The following is a 23,666-nucleotide window of genomic DNA, read 5'->3' as shown; positions in this document are numbered from 1 at the left end:
ACATGAAGTGTTTTCAATTACTTCTCTACATTATCAGGGGACTGTACTCCTTGACCAGCGGGATTTGCCTCACCCTCCTTGCCCGTGGCCATCGAGTTGAGTGCCTGTGCAACCTCCCTCAATAATCCGATTTGACGTTCATTTTCGGCGATCGTAGCGTCAGCCCGTCGTATCAGTTCCGGGAATTCATCTTTTCGAGGAGAAGCCTGACTCGAACTGCCGAGTATCGTAGAGTAATCCCGTCGTTTTCGCTCCGGAGGGGGAACGTAAGGGGGAAGCTTGTTGTCTAAGGCAACTCTAATCTCCTCGTACAGCGCGTCACTCCTTGACAAGAATTCATCAATGTAGCCGGACTTTTTCTTGATAATGACCCATGCACTCCGCACCTGATCCTCCCTCTCGTAGACTCGTTTAATTAGGAAATCGATCTTGGCCTTCGCTATGTTGAGCTCTCGGCTCCTCTCGCGAAGCAACCGTTGATTGAGACTGTTTTTTCTTTCGTGCTCTTCGCATGCGGCGCACCGACTTGCCTCCTCGGATGGAAGAACGTCGGAGATGTGCGACTCCATGGTTGATGTTGGATGCTGAAGAGTCGGTGGTATTCAAAACGTCTTCAACTGTATTGAGAACTTTGAGAGTGTTCCGTTGAGAAGTCAGCTACGCTCGGGTTGATAGATGTCCATATGTATAGAGATGGGTAAAATGTACCGGATTTGCAAACATGTGAGTATTCAAGAACGACCCAGTAATGTTGGTGGGTAGTGTGCGGCTCTGGGGATGCATGGTGTTATGAGCTTTAATGCTAATTCCCTGCACGTGAATCACTGTGTCAAAGTACAAAAAGTGAATGTCAAATGCAACCGTGCGCAAAAAGAGGGTGAAAGAAATTACTCTGCAGTGATTGCACCAAAAGAGGTGTCATAGCTTAGACTTATGGTATAGCATACATCCTAATAGTGGTTCTCTTCTCACAACATAATTAAATGAACGGTTATGCAGCATGGAAAAAAAACATTCTTTATTTCATTGTGGTGTCGTATGCCCACAGGTCGGGATCGTGATGTCATGACCGTGATGTGGTGATACTTGGTATGCCCTTCAACAATACTAAAGAAAGTCGATTTCCCCTCTAGGTCGAGGTAAAGTAACGATATATCCTCGCCCACCTTTCATTTCAGTATGCCTTTCCCGGGCGGACACGACCAATGCCATAATGGCCATCGCCCAATACACTAAGTGATCACATTCACCATTTGGCTTTCAGATAATTATAGACAGTGGCAGTACCTGTAGCGGCTGCAGTCGATCCCCCGACGAATAGATTGACTGTAGCAGCGCCCGCACCGCCAGCGCCAGCACTTTGAAGAGTTGCAAATATGCTACCCGCGGCGACGTTCCCAATGCCTGATTGTACACCGGCGGCGATCGAAGCTATGTCTCGGTCAGTGGAGGGGACTGAAGAGGCTTTTCCTTCAGAACCACTTACCTGCACCAATGCCTCCGAGGCCAAATCCTGCGACGCTCAAGGCCAAGGGTGTTGCAGCCACGGCAGCAGCTGGAACGACAACGCAGCTGGCAATTCCAGTGGCTAAACCGGGATTCTCTTTCACCCACTGTAGAACATCCTCCGGGAGTGCTTGCCAATGGATGCCTTCCTTGATGGCTACAGTTGGGTGAGTGCTCGGTGTAATCTTCATGAGAATGGATTGATGAGCATCTTGAACGATGCTGAGCACCGCAGGCATAGGGGGCTTTCCGAACATGCCGCCGATTCGGTTGCTATTCCTCTCTGAATTGTCAATAGCGATATCAATGTAGAATGTAAATTTCCCGGAGGTTTTACTGATACCATGCGTCAGAGAGATGGCGGGGCTGTCGAGCGTGATGGTGGGTTACACCGCCAAGCGTTTGTTTATGCAGATGTACAGCACAAGGCACCGACAGTCCAAGCAAACGACATTTAGATTTAGCGGGTCAGTCTTGCAGGCGAAAAGATGCGAGCTAGTGGAGAACTTTAGATTGGGATATTCTTCATGATATACATTTACACAGAATACTGTGCAGACTAATTGCCGCTGACAGCCTTCCTTTTACGACGGCGCACTTAACTACGCTTCTCAATTGCTCCGCGACTCCGCTTATCGATTCGGTTGTATTTGTTATATCGTCGACTTGACTAGATCTGAGACCGATTGTTCGATTGCCTTGTCATCCAATCCTGATGTACGGTTTAGCCTTCTGAATCCGAGTGACTCAAACGTTGGGAAACAGTATCTATTTACCTTTCAATGGGACCGACTTCTCCTTGCCGAAATCTACAGCATCAGACGTTAGCCAATTGTACCTCAATCGCGGTTTCTCCAGCAACCGTCGCATGCAACACCCAATCCGCTATATATGCCTCACAGATCATCCAAAACTTACCAAATCTCGCATAAACCTTGGGTTCAATGCCGCTTGCCTCTCGGATGAGAATTGGGGTGTGCGGGTTGTGCTTCTTCATCGTCGGATAACTCTTGGTAAGGAAGTTCCTGAGGTGCTACGTTAGTACCGCTTGCCATTCGACTCCGTATCTATATTCATATTTATGTCCACATGATCCAGTGAGAGCCACAAGCTCTTAAGTCCCTTGATGTCCATCTCCTAGGTTGTGCGTATCGTAATGGGCGTACCTGGTCGCAGCGCTCTGCTCGCTGGTCTGGCAGAACAGGAACCTCAACTCCTTCAAACCCTGGGAGAAAGCGTATTTCGTTGCCATTTTTGTAACCGTCGTATATCTCGCGCTTCGGGCGTCCGTCAATCGATCGTTTACGTTCCGTGGAAGTGACGTTGTCTTTTTGGAAGTTCGTTCAAGCTTCAAAGCTTCGTACCCGCACGTTGCAACCCATTTCGGCACTAGACCGGAATGGCGACTAGCGAAATGGACGTATCGGAGAACGCCCCAACGTAAGCCCGGGGCATTCTTTCCTGAACACCAAGAAAGAGTGAGCGAGCTACTCGTATCTTCGGACCCGACGACGACGAACGTCGATTGACTGTTTTCTTATATCCTTTGCGTCTTTTTTGACTGCAACACCGCGACCCCAACCTTCCCACCACGCTCCACTCACCCTCTCGGTCCTCCTCCTCCCTCTCCAGGGTCGTGCAGATTCGCATTAAACAAAAAAAAACCAAGGATTACCGCAAACATGTCGCATCGACCCGCATCCCGCCTCTTCAATGCCTTCAAGCCAATGTTCCGCCAGCCGCTCCTCCGGCGACGAGTGCAAACGGCCGCCGCCCCCGAGGAGGCATCAGGCTTCGCAAAGTTCTGGAACAGCCCTGTCGGTCCCAAGACCGTCCACTTCTGGTATGTTTGGAATTCCCTCGTCATAATGCATCAATCCGATATCGCAGAAGAGTAGTCACACGCGAGCATGCAGCGCGCAAGATTGAATGGGAAATAAATAAACCCCTGCAATCAATTGATGTTATCGAGAAGAGGAAACAAAATACTGACGCTTGTTTGATTTCACAGGGCTCCGATCATGAAATGGGGACTCGTCCTCACCGGTGTCTCCGATTTCACGCGCCCCGCCGACCAGCTCTCCCTCACACAGAACTTGGCCCTCACCTCCACCGGCGCTATTTGGACCCGATGGTGCTTCATCATCAGGCCCAAGAACATGTTCCTTGCCGCTGTCAACTTCTTCCTCTTCATCGTCGGTTCCACCCAGGTTGCGCGTATCCTCATGTACCAGCAGAGCTTGAAGAATGCTGGCGAGGAGATCAAGGCTGAGGGAAAGGAGCTTGAGGGTGATCTTAAGGCGGCGGAGAAGAAGGCAGAGCAGGTTGTCAAGTCGTAGAAGCTGGCCGCACTTGGGTGTAAAGGTTACATGTGTTGAAGATAGTGGGTCAGGGAAAAACACATATTCATTGAGCTACATGCATCAATCATGACAGAAGTTGGCGTCGCTGTTCACTGGCTGCGTTAGGGTAGTCATTTGGGTTTGATTGCGGATATATTTGTACAATTCAGACCGTTTTCTATGACGCGATGCCTCCTTCAATCCTTTCCAAAGGGTTGCAAGCCTTAATGCCTATCGAACGGGTGAACATGTGCACGATTCATACTGATGCACATTAGAAGGCTTATTTACGATCAAAAGATCTATCATTAATTTCATCAGCCTCTAATAGGCGGGTATCTGCTATTAAGATCATTAACGCCGCCTCGTTAAGTAAACCGTTACAATCTTAGGGGTATATGTACGCTTCTTCATCGAAATCGCGCAAACAAAAGAAATTAGACTCTGATAACTATCCGAATCCCCAAACCTCTAGCCTCACGGATGCAGCATGCAAGACATGTTCTTTCGGTACGACCAATTATGGCATGCAGTCCTTGTTGGGCACACCATGCTCGTGCCAAAAGTTCAAGGTCTTTCGATGAGCGAGCATCGAGCACAAGGATGCTGTTTCCGTCATCATCCTTAACGTCCACATGGTTTTCGCTACTTGGGGTATTGAGGTTTGATGGAAAAGGAGAAGTGTACTTGTTGATCTTGAAAGGTAACGTAAATGCCGGCTCAATAACATCAGCAACTGGGACAACCTGGTAGGCGTATGAAATATGCAGTGGGTGGGCTGACATGGGTGTAGTTCGAGGGGGTGCTGGCGTGCCCTGTTGTGGTTCTTGGTCATCGGGGATGGGAGAGTAAGCCCGAGTTGGCGTGAGACTCGGAGAATCTGGAGGGTGAGATAGCAGTGGCTCAAATCCATGGCTATTGCGACGGCTAGCAGGAACCCTGGGGAGGCGGTTACTGCCGCCAGACGTATTGTGTATACTACGCTTAGAAGAGGATCGAGAAAGCGTTAGTGAGCGCTTAAGAATCTGCGGCATACTGGGTAAAGTCGACATGGATGGCGAAGTACAAGGGAAGGAAGTGACAAATTGGACATCGTGAGTTAAAGTAAGCGTGTATGTCGACTTTCTTGCTGGGCTTGCAAATTCGAGAGAAGCAATGTTCGTATCACTCTCCGGAGGAGGTGCGGATGCTGTGTCGTTATCCAGTGGTTCGGTCGCAATCGATGTCAACATCCACTTGACGAATTGTACGGAGGGAACAGGAGGGACGCTAGAGTGTTGCGGCAGTGCGAGATCGCCAGGTTTGACCTTGCCTTCCACATGGGCAGGTATCAGCGCCGACTCCTCAGCTAACATGTCCCCTTCAGCTCGAATTCGAGGCGGTTGTTCCAAGTGAACTTGGTCACTAGTGACAGCATACCAGCCATCGGCGAGATCGGCCGGCAGTACTGGAACAAAGATCCATCCCATACAGTCCTTAGCATTCTCTAAACTTCCGAGAACACGTGCAACAACGCTGCTCTTGCTCCACCAGCTCTTGTCTGCATACACAAACCCCCCGTACAGATTGGCACTGTCTCCAAGTGCAGCTATCGCAAGCTTGTCATTCTCTAGTAGCGTAGACATGAGAAAGTGGGCGATGGGTTCACCTGGGAGTACCAATCCTGTAAGGAAGGACCGACTCAACCAACCACCAACATTCGTAGTGTTCATAGCGCTGGTCGTGGGATGGGCGAGTAAGTTACTCGACAAAGGTACCGTCAGGGAGCGAGCAGTGATGTTACGATCCAACTGAGGCCTAGTCAAATGACCAAAATAACTATCTTGCATGCCATGTCCAGATCTTGGTGTGGCGAGTGGTGTACCGTAAATACTTATTGAAGATGGAGTGGTTGGCTCAAAAACCTTCCCTTGCGTTGAAGCCTGGGGTTGCTCAGTTTCTGTATCGTTATGAATACCTAGCTTATCGCTCAATTCTTTCACGATCAAGTCGACCCCGGGCCATTGGACGGTCTCCGCAAAATGGATCAATCCGGACAGTTGGCGTTCTTGGTGTCGTGGCAGGAAGACGATATCTGCTTTTGGGGCGTCTTGAGGCCCATCTTTGCTGAGCATGGATAGTAAAGTCCTTGCCTTTGGTATCTTCACATCCACGTCCCTCATGACTGTTATATTGTCCAGAAATCGTCGAGCTAGCACAAGATCCCAGTCGGTTTTCCGTGTCTTCAGTTCCAAGAAGCCTTCATAATCCTCTTTGTGGACGTGCATTTTTGCGATAACCTCCTCGGCCTCCATGCTAGTGATTGCATCAAGGCGCAGAAGCAGCTCGCAGGCCAAAGTAAGCTGAAGAAGCAAAATCTCGCGTTCAGTCCATAGTGTCTCTGGATGCATCTCTTCGATTGCTTCGTCATCACTCCACAAGATCTGGCCGAGTCTGATCCGCCATTCCACCAGGCTAAAGTCATACCAGGCTCCACTCTGGCGTAATACTTTAAGCAGGGTATTGATTTGAACCTTCATACCCGTCGGGTCATCGGCCGAGGAATCATAGGAAGGTGGCATTAGAAACTTTCCGAAAAGATTCGCATATAAATCGCCGGAAGACTGGTTGTTCAAAATTGTGATACGCTCCGGGCTGTCCTGGAATGCCTCAACAAGATCACCAAACTCTGCCAGTCGGTCATAGACATGGCCCATGTCGACCTTGCGAATACCCAATTTCTCCGGGGTAGTTTGCATCTGCTCTTTGTTTCTAATTGATTCTAGGAAACCATTGCTTGATTGGGATTGTTGCAGGTCTGTAACGAGATTGTCCGAGGTTGGCAATTCCATAAAATGGACGAATCCAATGCTGCCAGGTTCGAGTCCTTGAGCACTAGGCATACTCGGAATCTCAGCAACGCCAACATCGTAGCCGTCATATCTGTTTTCGCGATCCTGTGACTGCAGTAAATATGGTAGATGCTTACGCAGCGTGCATGCAGAGTAGGCAGGTTGTGCGAATTGAAAGCAGTCAGACACATCTCGAGTGGTGAGTTCAAAGTCCCAAGGGAATGAGACTGCGGGTATAGGGCCCGAATCCGCGTTGTATATAGCAAAATGCGGTGCACCTGAGAAAAGGGAATGGATATGGTCCTCGGTCAATAGCTCGCCCTTCGTCTCTTGTTTATCCTGTAGCTCTTCTTCCTCTTGTTGCTCCGACTGGGTGGTTACACTTGAGATTTGCTCGTGCTGGGGTTTATCAACCGACCCCGCCTTTGCCACCTCGACGGAGCTGGTTGACTTGGCCGGCTGGGTGGATTCGGCGATTATAGAGTCTCGCGGGACTTCTGGGTCGGTAGGTTTACTCTTGTTCGTAGACACGGGTATCTTTGAGCGGAAAGCGGCCATTAGCACATGTATTGTGAGGAAAGGTGAGAAGAAGAATAACAGGAGAAGGGAGAAGAGAATATGGGCACTGAGAGCCGAAAGGATTACATACCACGACAGCCCCTTCCTCCGACTTCTTGTGCATCCTAGACCTGAAGAAATCCAGAATCCGCTGGCGCCTCGACCCGCTCCTTCTCATGGTTGGCTTATCTGCGGACGCCTCCTCTTCCTCCGTGCGAGGGTTGAGGCGCTTCCTTAATGGCATGGCTTCAACGGGCTGTTGCAGCTTAGGGGGACACACCAGTGCATGCTGGCGACATGAAGGGAGTTATACGACAGACTCTCATGGAGAAAGGGCTGGCTACCTGGGTAGATAGCCTGTGGTCGGCCTGGGTCGCCTGGGTCGCCTCTGGGCAGTGTAGACAATCTCGCTATGTTTCATCTGGCAGGTTCAAACAGGGCAGAACAGGGCAGAGATCCCAGTCGCTCCCACGGGTTGGTAGGAGGCACCTGTTCCCTGTCACGCATCGCGCATCTTGCATCTCGCCTATTGTTCAGCTGTCTGCCCACCGCCTATCAGCCGCCTATCAAGACGATCAACCGCAGACAAAGCCGGGGGAATGACGCCACACAGTACAAACACATGTTAGCCTGTTGACAGCCTAGCCATGCACGAGGACGGGGACACGCCAGCAACTGGACAACTTGTCTCTAGGCCTCTCCTCTCAACAAACGCTTCGAGAATAGGGAGGTACGGAAAGAAGGAGACACAGGGGATGAACGGGACAACAAGGAGACAAAGCAATGGGACAACCTAGCAGTAGTACCGCTGTAATAATGATATGATGGGAATAGCTTTAAACGAGATGAGGACTGATGTCAGGATTCAGGGTGGATTGAACAACAATGCCCTCGCCAAGCCTCTAGAATCATGGAATCATGGAACCAGCCTGGAATCACGGACATCTTACATCTCCCTAATTCTCTCCACAAAACCTGACTCAACTGCCATCGCTAGCACTCGTATTTATACTCATAATTAATCCGGCCGGATTGCACGATTTCTCTCTTGTACAGTGTATTTACAAGCCTGTTGGGGTTGCTCGTCGTAACGGTACGAATCGATCATCGTGTGCCTGGACGCCAATATTCGTTCCGTTCAGCGCGTTCAATTTGCACGCCATTCATTGCAGTAGAAGGAGTCATGGCAAATACTGAACACAATGCTGTCACCAATAATATCGACTTCCGTAATTAATGGCCGCACCAACGTTGTGCACCCGGAAACTTCTGGCTGAACAATGCACCAGAACTGCATAGAAATTCAGATCGAGAAAAGCGTACGGGGTTCGACTCTTCGTCCCCATGATAAGACCTTTGAGTTGCACGACTTACGGAGGTTCCTACCTGTTATATGCGATTTAGTGACTCCATGCACTAAGAAGATCAATCATTATCTTGTCCAGTGACACGAATTTGGAGCATGACACCCCCAGCTCAAATTAACATTGTTTCTTTTCCACTCATTGTGCATCCCTCGGATATTGTACAAGTCTTTTGACCATTTCATGTAATGTCGTACTAAATACCCCTTTTCTTCCTTTCACATTTGCTCTAAGCATCCACAGCCGTAGAGTCTCTCCCATTTGTAAAGACTAAAGTCACCAGTCCACTACCTACAGTATGCCGTCACTTTCTACATCTCGGAAGACCCCCGGGTCGTCGTCGCAGCCAGCTCAAAATTTGCCAAAGACCTCTAAAAAGAATTTGTTTACCTATTGGTACATGAAATCTTTGTCCCCGAAAACGCCTACGGTCAACAGTAAAAGTAGTAGTAGCAGCCGGGGACTTGAAGACGTTGCGTTGCAAGCCGAAATCAATGAATCGTTGATCAACGCCTTGAGACTGCAATTAGAAACTACCACGCGACACCTCGAGGAGCGTGGCAAGCAGTTGCAAGAAATTAAAGGAAAGTTAATGCCATATTGTGAGCAGCATGCACAGCAACTACAACGCATTAAGTATCTCCAAGAGGAAATTCACGATCTTAATGAACGAATACATCTAAAGGACAGACAGTGTCGAGTTCACACCGGCGCTATGAGCCGGATTACTCTTTTAGATAATGAGATCCAACAACAGGCAGAATTGGTTGCTGATCTCGAAGAATCTGATCTTAAGAACAAAAGTGTTATCGATGAATTAAATTCCACCATTTCTGATCTTTCTCGATTCTTAGAGGACCTGAGAGAGCGGCATGAAGAACTTCAAAGTAAACTCTTTCAGAAGACCACTGAACTTAAGCAGTCAGATGCCAAGTTCAAAGCACTATACGCGAAGATGGCAGCGCAAGACGAGAGCCTTCTGGATAGAGACATCGAGATCCAAGATTTACGCGAACAGCTCAAGACGACACGGCTTGAGAAAGGGGGCGATGCCAACCTTATACAGAAGATGTCCGATCTCCAAGTTGAAGTTACAACACTCAAATGCACGATTGCGCAGACCGACGCTGCCCATGATATTCTTGAAGGGAACGCTTCCAAGACCATCGAGAAGCTTGATGCAAAACTCGCAGCCCATGACAAATTCGCCAAAGACCACTATGGTGCCAAGATTGCGTTGCTGGAACAGAAAATGCAGTGCCAGAAACAGAAACATGAAGACGAGTTTGGTGAGTACAAGCTACGAGTCGAATGTGTTGACAAAGAACAGAGGCATCTCCGCCGGATAGACAGGGCCAACATCAAGCAACTAACTCATGATCTCGTGGTCTTTAAGGAGCAGCTAGCAGGCGCACATTCCACTATCGACAAGGAGCGTATGCGAGCAATGCAGAAATTCAAGGAGTTCGAGCATCGTCTTCGTGACGCAGGGCTGTTTTTGGAGGCCAGAGACGCACAATATCCTCAAATCCCCCGCACAGCCGATATGAATGCCACCCCTGAGCAGCAAGACAGCATATTCGATAACTCTTCACTTGAAAAGTTTGACCGCCCATCAAAGACAACTCTTGATGAGATAATGCAAGCAACTAAGGCTGAGCACGATCTAGAGATAGAACAACTCAAAAGTGGCTTCGAAAAGCAGATCGCTGCTTTAGCATCAAGAATATCTGCACTAGCAAAGGAATGCGAGGCCCATCAATCTTGTCATGAAATACGACAGCAGTACCAAAATGAACTCACGAATCTTTCAGTTCAGCATGCGAACGAGATAGACATATTAACTCAATTGTACGAAGCTTCCGAAAGTAATCTCAAAACCAAAAGGTCAGAGTATGAAAGAATCATGATGGAGTTCCTAGCTCTACTAGGAGAGAGAGAAGACGAAATTGAGGCTGTAAACGATGTGGCTGACAAACGATTGAGGGCATTGCGTTATCACTTTGAAGTCCAAATTGACCACCTTAAGCCTTCTAAAATTTCCACCAAGGAACTAAATTGAAAACATAGAATAAGCCTCCATTGATTTTCACGTAATAGAACATTTCAAAGTAAAGCATCAAATGACTAACAACTTGCTGGTTACTGTTTCTCTGATTTCGCGAATGTTTCTTGACATCAATAGATAGTAAGTATTCATATCCACTCTCCCCAAACCCAACTCTCTCTCCCTCTCTCTCTCTCTCTCTCTCTCTCTCTTGGCGCCGAAGTATCTCAGTATGCACGATTTGTACTAGAGTTTCCCTTGATTCACATTGATGCACTTCACGACATCGGGCATACAAAAGCCGTGCAATGCACCTGTGGCAATATTACCTCCGAAGCCTCCCCAGAACGTTGTAGTCCCCATTGCTGCACTTTGGAGACTGGAGAACAGACTTCCGGCAGCTATTGGGCCCATTCCTGACTGCATAGTGGCAGCAATGGAGCCTACGAGAGTTTGTCAGGTCTGCCGTAAAATGAAGTTGACGATGCATTATGTTGGGATAAGGGGAGAGGCCATGGGTAGGGTTACCGGCTATGGGACCTGCAGCGCCAAATCCAATTGCACCCAGAATCAAAGGGCTTAGAACGCCGGCTAGCACAGGCATGGCAGCGATTTTAGATAGGCATGTGGCTATGGCGACTGGGTCACAGTCATTTTTGGTGTTTGCTCCTGGCTTTTCGCTCTCCTTCCACGGTTTTCCATATACCATGATGACAGTGTTTCAATGTAGATCTTTCCTATTGGGATGGAAAATTGTTTTCAAAGATGATGAGAGTATATTGCAATTGAATCTTTCTTGAAGGAGATGATGGACATGCTAGGCACTTCCAGCTCGTTAAATACGTGTTCCAGTAGCACAAGAGGTCTTGAATGAGTGTGATAAGGTCGCTGCATGATGTGAAGTAAGGAGGAGTCGGACTGCACCATTGCATCACTGATAGTGAATGGCATTTGGCTGCCTAATTTGTACAACAGCAGGTCAAGGCGCCGGTAACTATGCGTTTAATAGCACGGATTAGACAACATCATTGAACCAATTTCGAAAGCTTTAGAGCATATGACATCATTTCCAATCAAGTTTGCAATTCCCTCCGTCTTGTCCGATCATGGCTTGCCCACAGAGCCTCTTGTCTCCTTAGACTCTTTTGCTGTACAGTTCACTTTATTGTTTACAGATAAACATGGCGTATTTGCAAAGTAATTTCATGGGGTCAATGCCTCATGTTCATTGGCTTGAACTCGAAAGAACCCTGTCTATCAGCAACCGTCGTTTACATGATGAGTGAAAAAGAGCAGCACGTGCTGCCGCCGGCCACAACTAGATTCACTTCCGATCAATGAGTGATTGAAAGCGCAAGCCACACACCTATACCAAAAACCTATTTCCCCACTTCTCTTTTCATTCACAGCTTGCCATTCTGCTGAAACCGACGACGGAACCGTTTACCCACGCTCCCCCAAGGATACAATCATCAATCGCGTCCCCTGGCTGACCAAAATCCGCAATGGATCCTCGTCGAGCATCCTGGAACACGAGAGCAGCACCAGCGTTAGCTAGAGTGGATGCACGCGAATCTTCACATTCATTGCTCTCTCTAGCTCGCAACCAAGGTGCCAGAGCCCTCGTACACATGGCGAAACGATACGCCCTACCTGCTGCCGGAGCAACTCTAGCAGGCCCCTTGTTATCGACTCTTCTCCCTGGACCTGTTGGTTATATACTAAGTACGTCTGTATGGTATTGCCGATCTAAACGACGTGCACAAAGATGTTTTTTATATACTATGCTATTTACCTGACCACATTCATATACGTCCACATATAGACACACACACACAAAGCATAACAGACGCGAACACTGAACTGACTCGGAAGCAGTCCAACTCATGACCTCGCTGTCACACTTCCAACTCCAACAGCTCGCGACCGGTACACTGTACTCTGCGATAGATCCAAACAGCATCGCCGGACAGGTCGTGTCGATGTTGAAGTTCATGGCGCTGGGAGGTGCTTTCGGTACGTGACAACATCTTGCCATATATGTCCCAGCTGTCTGTAACCGCTTACAGTACGGGCAGTCATGCCCATGGAAGCATTCAAAGTCATCACACACACACAACTAATAAGAACTTACTGATCAACCCCCCAGGTCCGGCAGCATCAATGCTAGCACTTGGACCGGGCATTGCACCCCCGCTAGCTACATACGGCCTCTCTTCGCTGGCGAGCATTCTCCGTACAAATCACGTCGCGAGTTCCGTGCTGGGGCTTTCCTCCTCGCTTGTCCCCGCAGCACAGCTGCAACATCACAGCATGCGGCTACTTCGCGTGCGGGTGTGGGCGTATACGATCGGGAGTGCATGCATGTGGGTGCTCGGGACGAGGCCTGCAAGGGAACTGGAGGCGATGCTGGAGCGCGTGCTGCGGGACATATGGGCGCTTGAAGTCAGGGAGATGCTGCGGGACTGGTTGAGGGCTGTGTTGCAGAAGGTCTCGCGCTCGGTTGAAGGGTTCATGGCTGTCTGGCGAGAGCTGGAGAGAGCGTTAGGATGGGGGATGAATGCGGTGGCCGTGGTGGCGTTAGAGCAAGAAGTTTCTGTTGCAGAGTCTCGTGCTGCCGACTTGGACAACGTCAATGAGTGCCGTGCGGAATCCTCACAGCACGAAGACTTCACTTCTTCCACTCTCCCCTCTTCGGACTCCGGACCAGTGTCTGCGGACTGGGAAATGGTACCGGTAGCAGAGCCACTTCATGAGGGTTGGGACGCCGTAAGCTCAGCGGAATGTTTCCAACCCCAAGAGCAATGGGTGATTGTCCTTGAGCCGCCGCAGCAATGCTCCGTCGATCGAGAAGTCGATGAGCTAGAGAATTGTGTGTGGTCGTGATCAGCTGGCTGTCATATTGACAGGGTGTAGAAAGTGAATGCATGACCCTGAATAATGACCACAACGAATATCTACCCAATTGCTGATGGGCGACATATCGTGATGTCATACTGTAGTAGTATTCAGACCAGCGATTGTTAACGAAATGAGCGAATGTCGTTTCCTGTATTGACGCAAGACTGGATTAAGCCGACATGGTAGCTGGTTGCGTAAAGTTGTGCTGCGTCGGCATGAGGTCGAAATGGCAATGTCATGACGCTGGACCGGACCTGCAATGCAGTTATTGAGCCTTCACTGTGAAGCAAGCATGTCGACAATAACGATTGAACTTTTTGAATCTTTTGTGTGCCATTAGAGAAAGTCTGCGACCCTACCTGTGTGATCCTCCACAGCACCAGGGGCAAACCGGAAGAAACAAGGTCATCATGAGGACATGAATTGCATTTGTTGCCCTATCGCCAGATCCTGAGATCTGGACGGAGGGGTTCCGGGGGCTCGGAATGTAGAAAAAAAGTAGTTTTGTTATTTATTCCCATCATCCCCATTTTTCTCCCTGATTTCATTTGAGAACCCGAGAAAGAGAAAAAAAAAGCCGGTCGCCGTAATCTTCCCGCTTTAATGAACACCACAATGCGTCAGCAGTCATCCTCCCCTTTCAACTCGCGCGCAATCCTTAGCGAGTCCTTGCTTGCACCTTGGGTGCGGCACCCTTTGAACCCTGCTTGCTCTGGATCTTCTGGGCCTGGCCACGGGCACCGGCGGCGGCGTTCTTGGCCTTCTCAGCCTTCTTCTTGGACTCGGCGGCGGCCCTCTTCTCCTTGCCCTCCTTGATGGCTTGTGCGCGGGCGGCGGAGCGAGCCTCGGGACGCTGGCTGCGGCGCTCCTTGATCACATCAAGAGAAGCTCCGACGATGGCACGCTGGTGCTTGACGGTACGGCGAGTTCGCTTCTTGGCAATCTCCTGTAGTCGAGACAGTCAGCGACATACATGCAACAAAGTGGAAGGGTAGGTGAGGGTCGTAGTAGGCGGAAGGCGCGATGACATCGGGACTCATCGCACGCCCATATGACATGAACATTCATTCCGACGGACGCGCATGCATTGCCCAATGTCATTTCGCGATCCGCACAATCGCCCGGTCCCAACCCCAAAATATTTGCAATGTGCGATTTGGTTCCACTAACCTCAGAGATACCCTTCTTGTGCTGCCTTCGGAAGAGGACTGTCCACGCAATTCGGCGGGGGTTCTTGCGCTGGAGGAACAGACTCTCGCTCTTGCCGTTCTGGAAACGGAAGACCTTGCTGTCACCACGGACGTAGAGCTTGCCCTGTACATTATCCATCAGCAACAGTTCCCAATGTATCCCGCTTAGCCTCCCCTCGCTGTCGTTGGTCCATGTTCGGTGTTGGATGAAATCTCGACATGTCGTAGGGAGGCCATTGTGCGGAGGACGGTTTTCCACGCACCTTGCCCGGGTAGATCTTCTGACCGCTGAAGGAATCGTCGTAGGTACGCATGTTGGCGGTGGTCTTGCGGTACCTGTTGGGTTAGTAGTCGGGTTCGATTGTCGTGTCGTTGATTTTGACGTTCGTTGTGCACTCGGTTGTGGGAAGGTCGGTTAAAGGATTCGCCGAACCGATCGTTGTGGCTGGGTGGGGACTTGGGCTCCGGAGAACGACATCAAAGTGCACGTGATTGCACCAAACCGGAAAGGGAAAGACTGCACGTCACATCGCCACACTCAATCATTTGAAACTCATCAATTCAAAGAGTACAGATTCATCTCAAAGGAATGATTATGCTTTCGCATTCAATGGTCAATATTAGGACTTGAAACTACCATTCGTCTTGATGCAATGCAATACAAATTACCATTATCTTCCATTCTCACACCACTTCGAATTTCCCTGAACTCCATATACACCCTTACACTTCCTAGTGAAACAGTCCTTCTCTAAAGACAATGTACCGAATGGAAAGAGAAGAAATTAATTTTCTTAGGAACTTGTTGGTAGCAAGTAGCCTCTTTAAAAGGGGGACAAAAACTTTGAGCCCAAGGCAATACCCACAGAGCAAAGGCGAGCATGGAATTACTCCTTGCAAGGCCAAACAAGATGTACAAAATGCGAGCCTGAGGTCTTTAGCCCGAGCAACTGCACACGACTGTCAATGAGCCAAGAAACCCAAACGATGGCCTGTAAAGTGGTTCTCCAGCGTTCGAGAAAGAACATCAAGTGGTAGGACGTCCGTTAAGTGTTCCCGAATTGTTGCATGTATTGCATGCATGATTGCAACGAACGTAGTGTGGCCAGAGGCACCAGTAAGTAGACGATTATGCACTTGGTCTTGGACGGGCTGGGTTTAAGCCAGAACCTCGCACATTTGTGCCTTCCTGACTTCATCTTCAACAAGCATAGTTCGAGAGCGGCAAACGTCCTCGATAACATCGACCACCTTTCGGAAAGAAGATGCTGCGCCGCGTATCTGAGTAAATCGAGCCAAACAGAGGCTTGCGCGGCGACCCTGTTCCAGGACGACGAAGAGCTCAATAACGAAAGACACCGGTTTAATTCTAAGATCTGAGACACTCTTTGTTAGTTCACAAGGTCGCAAAGGCATTGATTTTGCATGATAGGTGTGGGTACTTACGATTATTTTTATCAATCCTGGCATTGATGGTGTTGGCCTGTCGGTCGAAGGTGACATCGCGTACGCCAAAACGTTGCCAGTCTCGAAGAAGCCGCACGAGATCGTTACGAACTTTGCCACGGCCAAGTTGGAAGCACAAGACTCCACTTGCGGGCTTGATGTGCAGAAATCTTGAGAGCCAGTTCATTTGATATTCTGGTGCACGATTGCGCGACGCCGCTGAACCGTCTTCGAGATCATAGTCGGAGAGAATTGAGGAAGTACTGAAATTGTCGGCTAGAATGCCAGTTAGCAATTGAGCCCAAGATATACTGATCGATAGGTATCATAGAAAGATACGCATTCAACGACCGAGTGCGAGTACTTACAACCCAATACCAAAGGTGCCTTGGCTTTGGGCTCCTTGGCCTTTTTGCCAAAGAGACCCAAGAATCCTTTCCGCTCCTTGCCAAACTCGTTCTTCGTAGGTTCCATTCCAGGTTGCCGGATTGCAAACTCACTACTAGTGCTTCCTCTTGTGTGTCGAGACTCAACATTGCGGATAGGACTGGCGGGCCTGTGCTTCTGAAGACGATCGTCGAGACCTTGCCATGCCTCCGGAATCTGCAGACAACCGACGTGTGGTTTGTTCTTCGTTTCTTCTTGAGCTTCCATGTTGCGCCGAAACCACAGGGACTTCTTCTTTTTCATCGCTGCGCCAGCCTTCGACGAATCTGTTGGCTGTGGGCTCGCAGTAGTGCGTTCGTCAAATTCGTCCAATGCAGACTTGTTATGTAGGCCTTGCGAAGATTGCACCGTTCGAGTGGTAGCAGGGTTCGACCAACCTGTGAGTCGATCGTTGGCGCTCTTTGAAAGCGTGCTGGCACCACTCCGCTTACGTATATTCAGGGGTGCAATTCGTGTAGGGGATTGCTCGACGACCCGTATAGTGGAAGGATGATCGGTCAATGCCCGGCGACCCTGCAGTTTTGGCCTGACTGGATCAGTAACAGCTCTATAGGGTGAGCTATAGGGCTCGTACTGATTATCTCCATCAGACTTGACCTCTTCGGAGATAGCTGGCAATAGACTGCTCTGCTCTGGAGACCTATTAGGCGCCGAGGAAGCACGTTGCGCAATATTGACCGTAGGATCCATAAGGATATCCAGTTTAGCGAGAATCTCATTGAAATGTGCTGTATTCTCGCCCCCTTGCGCTGCTCGAAAAGCAATGTCGGCTCGAGTTTCCGCCAGCTTACGGTGCACGTATGTATTTGGCGTCTCATTAGGAACTGGAGGAAGGGGTCGGCTTTGGGGGGTCGATTTAGCATTGGATGGGGTAATAAGCACACTACCAATGGAGTCCCCATTGGAGACTGAAGTTGGTGGGGTCATGTAGTCAGATGCATCCTTGGACGGATCTGTGTTCGAAGTCCGAATACTTTCACCGATCGAAGCGCGATTGAAAGCTTCCTCCATGACCTTTTCAAGCTCTGTGCTGACCTTTCTCGCTTCACTCTGTATGTATTTGCTGGGGCTCTCCGGTTTGCGAATCTTCAATCGAGCCACGGGTGGTTTGACTGGCGTTCTGGCCGAACCTTTGTTGGCGAGTGGCGATGGCAGAGGCGGGGGAGAGAGGGGTGACGGAGTGACGGAATCACGAGAACGCCTGTTGAGAAACTTGCGCTGCTCCGGCGTGTAGCGAGGACTCGAACTTCCAGTGCCCATTGTGCAGGCTGAGCTTCGTCGTAGATGCGAGAAACTAACACCACGCTTCCCGATACTGCCAGGGCGAACTAGAACAGGTGGACTGCTCGGCCAGTGCGAACTTGCCATGGATGAGCGCGATACGGACCTCCGTTTGACGCCAACTGACCGCTGTGAACGGGCTGAAGGACTGCTATATTTGGAGGAACCACGCGATGCCACAGAACTTTGGCGCTGGGAGTTGTTTCTAATAGCTTGAACACGTAGCGAGCTTCCCGTACGATGGCCCAAAGCCGTTGCTGGTCGTTGACGGCCTGTGCTGCCTGAGCCACGGTGGATGGTGACATTATGAGTAAGGCTTTGACCTGGTATGATTGGGTCTCTAGATGCTCGGAAAGGGTCATAACTGGCATCTGATGAGGGTGGTGGTTCGTAGAAGCTGTGTTTGGAATACAAATGTTCGTCGTTCAGGATTGAGAAACCAGACTGAGAATGCTTGTGCCATGAGGACGGGGCAGATTTGCGGCTTTGCGGGGATGACTTGGCGCAATGATGATGATCACTAGTAGAATATCCAACAACATCAGGGCCCGGAGAATAATCTTCCAAATAACTGTCACGAAACTTGAGCAGTGCCGAATAGAAGTATTTTTCGTGGTTGGCGCTATGATTTGGTCAGTAGAAGTTGGCTACAGCGGATCGGAAAGTGTACATATACTTACTCTTTGCTAAGCAGGCGTTGCACCAAAGTCTGTTCCTTCTCACTGTGCCAAAGCGTTCGAAGATATCGTAGAAGCTCGCGGTCGATTGTATTCCGCTCAAGCTTGGTCCAGTCCGATATCGAAGGAATTGGGCCCACCCAGTGGTCAACTGTCGCTTTATCGCCAACGAAGCCCAAGTGAACATCATATTTACTAAGGAAGGGGTGATTCCAAATGCCTTCGATGGAGATGCGTCGCTTCGGGTCCGGGATAAGGATCCGTCTAATCAAGTCTTGTGCCTCCTTTGACAACCCATTCGGCATCACATAATCGGCTAGAGCAATCGAACGGAAGAGATGCTTGAGATCGCAGTCTTGTCCAGAGTAATTGAAGGGGGGCGTTCCCGTAAGCATCACGTACAGAATAACACCACAGCTCCAGATGTCTGCTTTAGCGCCGTCATATGATGTTGTGCGAATAACTTCTGGTGCGGCGTAATGCGGGCTGCCGCATGGAGTTGTCAGCTTTTTACCAGCAGGCTGTAAGGCCGCCATGCCAAAGTCGACCAGCTTGATAGTTGCGGTTTCTCTATCCAGAAGAATATTCTCGGGCTTCAAGTCGCGATGGTGGATGTTCAGGCGATGGCAGTACATCAAAGCGGCAATGATCTGTCGGAACAAGTGAACGACGTCGACTTCTTGAAGTCTTCCTTGCTCGCCGATGTAGCCAAACAGTTCGCCGCCTTGGACATATTCCATGATCAAGTACCTACGAAAGTTAGAAAAAACGACCTAAGAGCTAAAACTCGAACTCACAACTCATTACGATTCTCCCAAACATCATGTAGGCGTACGATATTTGGATGGTCCAACAGCTTCATGATACAGATCTCGCGTTCCAGGCCAAAAGGAATGAGCTTGCCGGCAGCCAAGGTGGGATCGGTTTCCGCAGATGCGATCAAGTTCGCCAAACTCAATGCCCTGACTTTCTCCGCCGTAGCTTTCGAGATTATTTTGGCAGCGCCATACTCGCCCGTGCCCATATGTCTAACGATGCGAACCCTTGAGCATCCTCCGCGCCCTACAGTCTTGCCCAACTCCCAAGGTCCTATGCAGGTCTTGCGTCGACGGCTCGTACCTGACGCATTGGTGCTTGCGTTTGATATCTCAGAGTCACGCTTAGGGTTGTGTGGACGAGCGCCATCATTTATAACGGCGGAGAGACGTTTGTTTTCAGGTGACGGTTCCGGCGGGTGTCGTACTGCAAGACTGCCGTTAGGCTCGAGAGACTCGTTATGCGGAAGGCGGACAGGAGAGGACGTAGCGCTCCCTTCCAAACCGCCTTTCACACTGCGGCGTGCGTGCGAACTCTTGTCCTCATTAGCACGCGAGCTGGCATCTCCGAGTACTTGTCGACGTGTTGGAGGACGACCATGATATACATGATCCATTGTGTCGATGCGAGGATGCGGGAGGAAACCGCCAACCAAGCGAAGACACTTCCGCTAGAGGAATAAGATGCTGAAGCGATATGGAGCCCGAAAGACACGTCTTGCTTGGAGCGAGGGTCGTAGCTCTGGGCACCAAGGCGCGGTTCGTGGTTTGCTGTAGGGATCTCAGGTTAAGCAATCTCCATCGCCCCGTCGTGTGGTTTATTTACAGTGGACGGGAAGCTGAACGTTGATTGGAGATGCAAGTCATCAATGGTCAATGAGTGAAGGAAAGACGAAAGCCCCAAGCAATCGAAACGCAGTGTGCCAAAATTGGACCAAGATTTTGCTTCGTGTATTGCTCGCCGCGGTGAGGTGAGAAGTTTGAGAGTGGGCTAAGGATGATGGAGTGGCGGGCGCCGCGTCGTTGGTTTGTTGTTGGGGTAAAGTGCACGTCGACGCGGATGAAGCAAAACAAGAGCGGAAGGAGCACCACGACCACCACACTCAAGATGAAGAAAGTGATGATACCAATGAAGACAGGAAGTAATTGTCTCCAAGCTTGGGTGAGGTTTTGGGGCAATGTTCGCGCGATGGAGGAATGTGCCAAGAGCAAGGGTTGAGAGAGTGGTGTCTGTTATGCCAGAGGGAGGATGTTGGAATGAGTTGTCTAGCGAACTCAAAATGAATAAACAACATTGGAACGACCTGGAATACTGTACGTGAAAATGCCACTCATTAGCACCATGGATGTCACGGCACAACCCCCTGAATAAATGCATGCTTGTTATACTCAAACTATTACTACTGATGCTACGCTTTCTCAGTGTTGAAGGACCATTTCCCACGATACTTTGTTGTTGATACTGACAGTGATTACGGTGACAACAATGATGGCGCCCAACGGCAACATTCGCACTGCATCACGCATGCAAATTTGGCCATAGCTACAGATGAGACGACAACGAAGGGACATACGTGACAACAGACATGGAAAGCACAATTGCTACCTAATTAGAACGAACAGCCACGTGACGCAGATGAGAAACTGCAAACTGTCGAAAAGAGCCAGCGCGAATTCTTTGGATGCAATTGAATATCAAAAGCTACACCTGAGCTATTAGGTGCTCATGATGCTGTATCCTCAATGAGTGTTCAGTAGGAGCAGATGTTTGACAACACAGAGCAAGGTGAGGTTGAGGTTGAGGTTAGGTTGAGGTTGAGGTGAGGTTGGGAGGACTAGACGGAGAATTGACGTTCCTTCGGTCCGATCGGTCACGCAAGACCCGCAAGTAACCACCCAGCGAAACCTTAACGCATCTTCAACTCCATCCAGAACGCACCGCATATCAGTCTGCGCACGCATTCAAATCCGTTTGGAAGGGCCATTGTGATTCGACAAGAACAACGACTACATCACCAAGAAGGTCGTCTTGTGGTAGGTAGGTGGCAACAAATAATTGTGTCATAGCTCGATATCTGCTGGTCTCCATCTCCTATCGCTAGGTCCCAGTACTCAACATGGGCGCGCCGCAATGACACATCTTGCTTGAAAGCAAATAAAGAATGCGGGCGAAATCAAGAATCGCGGAATTACACTAAAGTTATCCTTCTTCCTTGATACATGAGCCCCCCCTTCCGAACCCCAGTTAAGATCTTATTTTCCCCAAGAGAGACGTAACCGAAAATATTCCCTGAAACCTCGCGGTCCCGACCTGACACGCAATGCATGAAAAAGAAAAACCCAAACGTGACCCCATAACCAACCATTGGGGAAAAAGAAAAAAAAGGAAATCGTCAACTAAGAGGTATCCGCTACATAAAAAGAAAACCCTATCGGGACAGTAAAGCGTTGAGATAAGGACACCCCCTGGTCCTTCGACTCCGGCCATAGGCCCCCTAATGGTTTATCAAGAAAGGAAAAAGAAACAGATTCAATAAACACAGCGCAGCATAATATGGTCAATCCGGAAACATTGTGGACAGAGAAGTGGCGCGGTCCTTTCAAAACGTATCCGAGAGGCTCGTTGACATGTCCACGTAAACGATAGTTAATACAAGGGAAGCGAATTAAAGGGCGTGTTGTGCAAACTGATCATTCATGAGTTGCACTATGCGTGGCTCGATATTATGGGTTTGCTCTCGAGAGCCTCGGCCTTGTGATCGGGGGAGTGGCTTTCGCGTTTTTCCTCATTGTTCGTTGCTTTTCCGCAGCCTTTCACGAGGATATGTCGCTGTTATCAGGTGTTAGTAATCGGCCAGTCACATAATCGGGATCTAACGTACCTTCAGGGCATCTTTACGGGAGAAACTCTTGTCGCAGTGGGTGCATGGGAACGGCTTGACTGCCAGATGGATGCGCTTATGTCGTTTGAGATCATGATTACGATTGAAACTCTGGGGGCATTGGTCGCACTTGAAAGGTCGGTCATTGGCGGCTTGTTGCTGTTGATGTGGGTGAGCTAGGAAATGGGGCATGCTTGCTGCGTGTCCACTATTGAATCCTGCCATCATCCCCGGGTGCATACCTCCGACCAGTGCGAGCTGGCCGTTGGGGTTTCCCATATTGGAATAGACGGGCGCGTGTGTGTGGGCATGCGTGTGCTGGGGGGGAGGCGGAAAGGCACCGTAAGGCCGAGTATACGCGTGAGGAGACTGTGCAGGCATGGATGGTATCGAAGACATCTGTCCTTGGGAAACGGCTGGAGACATCCTAGGCATTGGTCCTGCGCTGATCGGACTCTGCTGGGTAGGCGACGGTCCCGTCGAGTATGGAAATGTGGATTGCTGCGGAGTGCTTGCAGGCTGAGAGCCGTAGTAAGTCGGTGTTGGCGGAGGGCGTTGGAAAGCCTCTTGTGTATGGGCCGGAGATTGTTGCGGTGCTGAGCTCGATACTGGAGTCTGTGCACCCATCATATGGTGAGATTGCTGCTCTTGTGCAGTCATGGTTGTGAGATTTGAACCAGCTCCTAGTGGAGTAGATGCCGGGGCGAACGGTGGCAGCTGCTGGTTCACTTGATATGATGGTGGTGGGTTAAGCCCTGGAAGTAACAAGTAAGTACGCATCTTTTACCCGGTCCGGGCACAATAAAGAAACCAAAGAAACGTACCTCTAGTGTTGTATTGGTTTTGTTGCTGCGAAATCGCTCCATACCCATATTGTGCTGACCCCTGAGCAGGAGGAGAGTAAACATAGTTCCCGTATTGAGGCATCGCGGATGAGTGTGCTCCACTTGCTGAAACCCCTGACGAAGGGCTCAATACATCGCCTGGAATATTGTTCGGTGGTGTGAGTAGATTTCCAACACTTGCGATGGTTGTCGGAGCTTGTGATGATTGCGTTGCGCTGACACTGTGGAAGGACGAGTACTTGTGCATCGGTGGTGGCGGGAGCTCAAAGTTGCCCAGGTGTGCAGCGTGTGGCCTTCTCGTTGCAAAGCTGGCGGGGGCACCCATTGGGTCGGACCCAGGATGCATCGAAGCCGGATGAGCCACTGCTGCAGCCACGTTGGCGGTTGTGCTTGAGGCGGACCTGTGTGGTCCACCAACTGCAGATGGGAGAAAAGTCGGATCAGAGGGCAGCGGTGATGCTGCTTGGGGCGGGGAGAGTAGGAAGATGTACACTCCAACAGTAGTATCCTCGTAAGGAAGAGGAAAGGTCTACA

General features: G+C 49.8%; 10 protein-coding genes across 10 annotated transcripts; 3 read left to right on the top strand and 7 right to left on the bottom strand.

Moving 5' to 3' along the window:
- Window positions 1-17: 17 nt before the first annotated feature.
- Window positions 18-569, bottom strand: BU24DRAFT_460371 (uncharacterized protein; the record flags this gene model as incomplete). The annotated part of the gene is made up of 1 exon (XM_033531817.1): window positions 18-569. One exon carries the CDS (start codon window positions 567-569, stop codon window positions 18-20), a length of 552 nt encoding a protein of 183 aa, XP_033385647.1.
- A 1,590-nt stretch (window positions 570-2,159) lies between these two features.
- BU24DRAFT_344408 (NADH dehydrogenase, alpha subcomplex, subunit 2) lies at window positions 2,160-2,758 on the bottom strand (the record flags this gene model as incomplete). Its single annotated transcript, XM_033523400.1, has 4 exons — window positions 2,160-2,218; window positions 2,283-2,315; window positions 2,425-2,531; window positions 2,673-2,758. 4 exons carry the CDS (start codon window positions 2,756-2,758, stop codon window positions 2,160-2,162), a joined length of 285 nt encoding a protein of 94 aa, XP_033385646.1.
- Window positions 2,759-3,035: 277 nt separating this feature from the next.
- Window positions 3,036-4,282, top strand: BU24DRAFT_490500 (UPF0041-domain-containing protein). Its single transcript, XM_033533716.1, has 2 exons — window positions 3,036-3,349; window positions 3,518-4,282. The coding sequence occupies exons 1-2, from the start codon at window positions 3,189-3,191 to the stop codon at window positions 3,843-3,845; spliced, it is 489 nt and encodes a 162-aa protein (XP_033385645.1). The 5' UTR covers window positions 3,036-3,188; the 3' UTR covers window positions 3,846-4,282.
- A 3-nt stretch (window positions 4,283-4,285) lies between these two features.
- Window positions 4,286-7,481, bottom strand: BU24DRAFT_432062 (uncharacterized protein; the record flags this gene model as incomplete). The annotated part of the gene is made up of 2 exons (XM_033529904.1): window positions 4,286-7,018; window positions 7,329-7,481. The coding sequence occupies 2 exons, from the start codon at window positions 7,479-7,481 to the stop codon at window positions 4,286-4,288; spliced, it is 2,886 nt and encodes a 961-aa protein (XP_033385644.1).
- Window positions 7,482-8,792: 1,311 nt separating this feature from the next.
- Window positions 8,793-10,663, top strand: BU24DRAFT_478390 (uncharacterized protein; the record flags this gene model as incomplete). The annotated part of the gene is made up of 1 exon (XM_033533031.1): window positions 8,793-10,663. The coding sequence occupies exon 1, from the start codon at window positions 8,900-8,902 to the stop codon at window positions 10,661-10,663; it is 1,764 nt and encodes a 587-aa protein (XP_033385643.1). The 5' UTR covers window positions 8,793-8,899.
- A 231-nt stretch (window positions 10,664-10,894) lies between these two features.
- On the bottom strand, window positions 10,895-11,357 carry BU24DRAFT_460366 (uncharacterized protein; the record flags this gene model as incomplete). Its single annotated transcript, XM_033531816.1, has 2 exons — window positions 10,895-11,091; window positions 11,177-11,357. The coding sequence occupies 2 exons, from the start codon at window positions 11,355-11,357 to the stop codon at window positions 10,895-10,897; spliced, it is 378 nt and encodes a 125-aa protein (XP_033385642.1).
- Window positions 11,358-12,534: 1,177 nt separating this feature from the next.
- On the top strand, window positions 12,535-13,571 carry BU24DRAFT_407344 (uncharacterized protein; the record flags this gene model as incomplete). Its single annotated transcript, XM_033525803.1, has 3 exons — window positions 12,535-12,664; window positions 12,798-13,520; window positions 13,558-13,571. The coding sequence occupies 3 exons, from the start codon at window positions 12,535-12,537 to the stop codon at window positions 13,569-13,571; spliced, it is 867 nt and encodes a 288-aa protein (XP_033385641.1).
- Window positions 13,572-14,050: 479 nt separating this feature from the next.
- BU24DRAFT_420346 (uncharacterized protein) lies at window positions 14,051-15,146 on the bottom strand. The gene is made up of 3 exons (XM_033527443.1): window positions 15,003-15,146; window positions 14,720-14,863; window positions 14,051-14,495 (listed from the first exon to the last, which is right to left on the bottom strand). Exons 1-3 carry the CDS (start codon window positions 15,051-15,053, stop codon window positions 14,208-14,210), a joined length of 483 nt encoding a protein of 160 aa, XP_033385640.1. The 5' UTR covers window positions 15,054-15,146; the 3' UTR covers window positions 14,051-14,207.
- A 657-nt stretch (window positions 15,147-15,803) lies between these two features.
- Window positions 15,804-20,143, bottom strand: BU24DRAFT_478386 (Pkinase-domain-containing protein). The gene is made up of 5 exons (XM_033533030.1): window positions 19,388-20,143; window positions 18,594-19,340; window positions 16,554-18,535; window positions 16,186-16,461; window positions 15,804-16,115 (listed from the first exon to the last, which is right to left on the bottom strand). The coding sequence occupies exons 1-5, from the start codon at window positions 20,020-20,022 to the stop codon at window positions 15,898-15,900; spliced, it is 3,858 nt and encodes a 1,285-aa protein (XP_033385639.1). The 5' UTR covers window positions 20,023-20,143; the 3' UTR covers window positions 15,804-15,897.
- A 1,859-nt stretch (window positions 20,144-22,002) lies between these two features.
- Window positions 22,003-23,574, bottom strand: BU24DRAFT_147869 (uncharacterized protein). Its single transcript, XM_033521229.1, has 3 exons — window positions 23,112-23,574; window positions 22,288-23,042; window positions 22,003-22,235 (listed from the first exon to the last, which is right to left on the bottom strand). Exons 1-3 carry the CDS (start codon window positions 23,476-23,478, stop codon window positions 22,113-22,115), a joined length of 1,245 nt encoding a protein of 414 aa, XP_033385638.1. The 5' UTR covers window positions 23,479-23,574; the 3' UTR covers window positions 22,003-22,112.
- Between the last annotated feature and the right edge of the window lie 92 nt (window positions 23,575-23,666).

This window comes from Aaosphaeria arxii (genome assembly GCF_010015735.1).
Source record: "Aaosphaeria arxii CBS 175.79 unplaced genomic scaffold BU24scaffold_3, whole genome shotgun sequence".
In the NCBI taxonomy this organism is placed as follows: domain Eukaryota; kingdom Fungi; phylum Ascomycota; class Dothideomycetes; order Pleosporales; genus Aaosphaeria; species Aaosphaeria arxii.
Note: the sequence above shows the minus strand (reverse complement) of the source record. Positions and strands in the feature narration are given on the sequence as shown.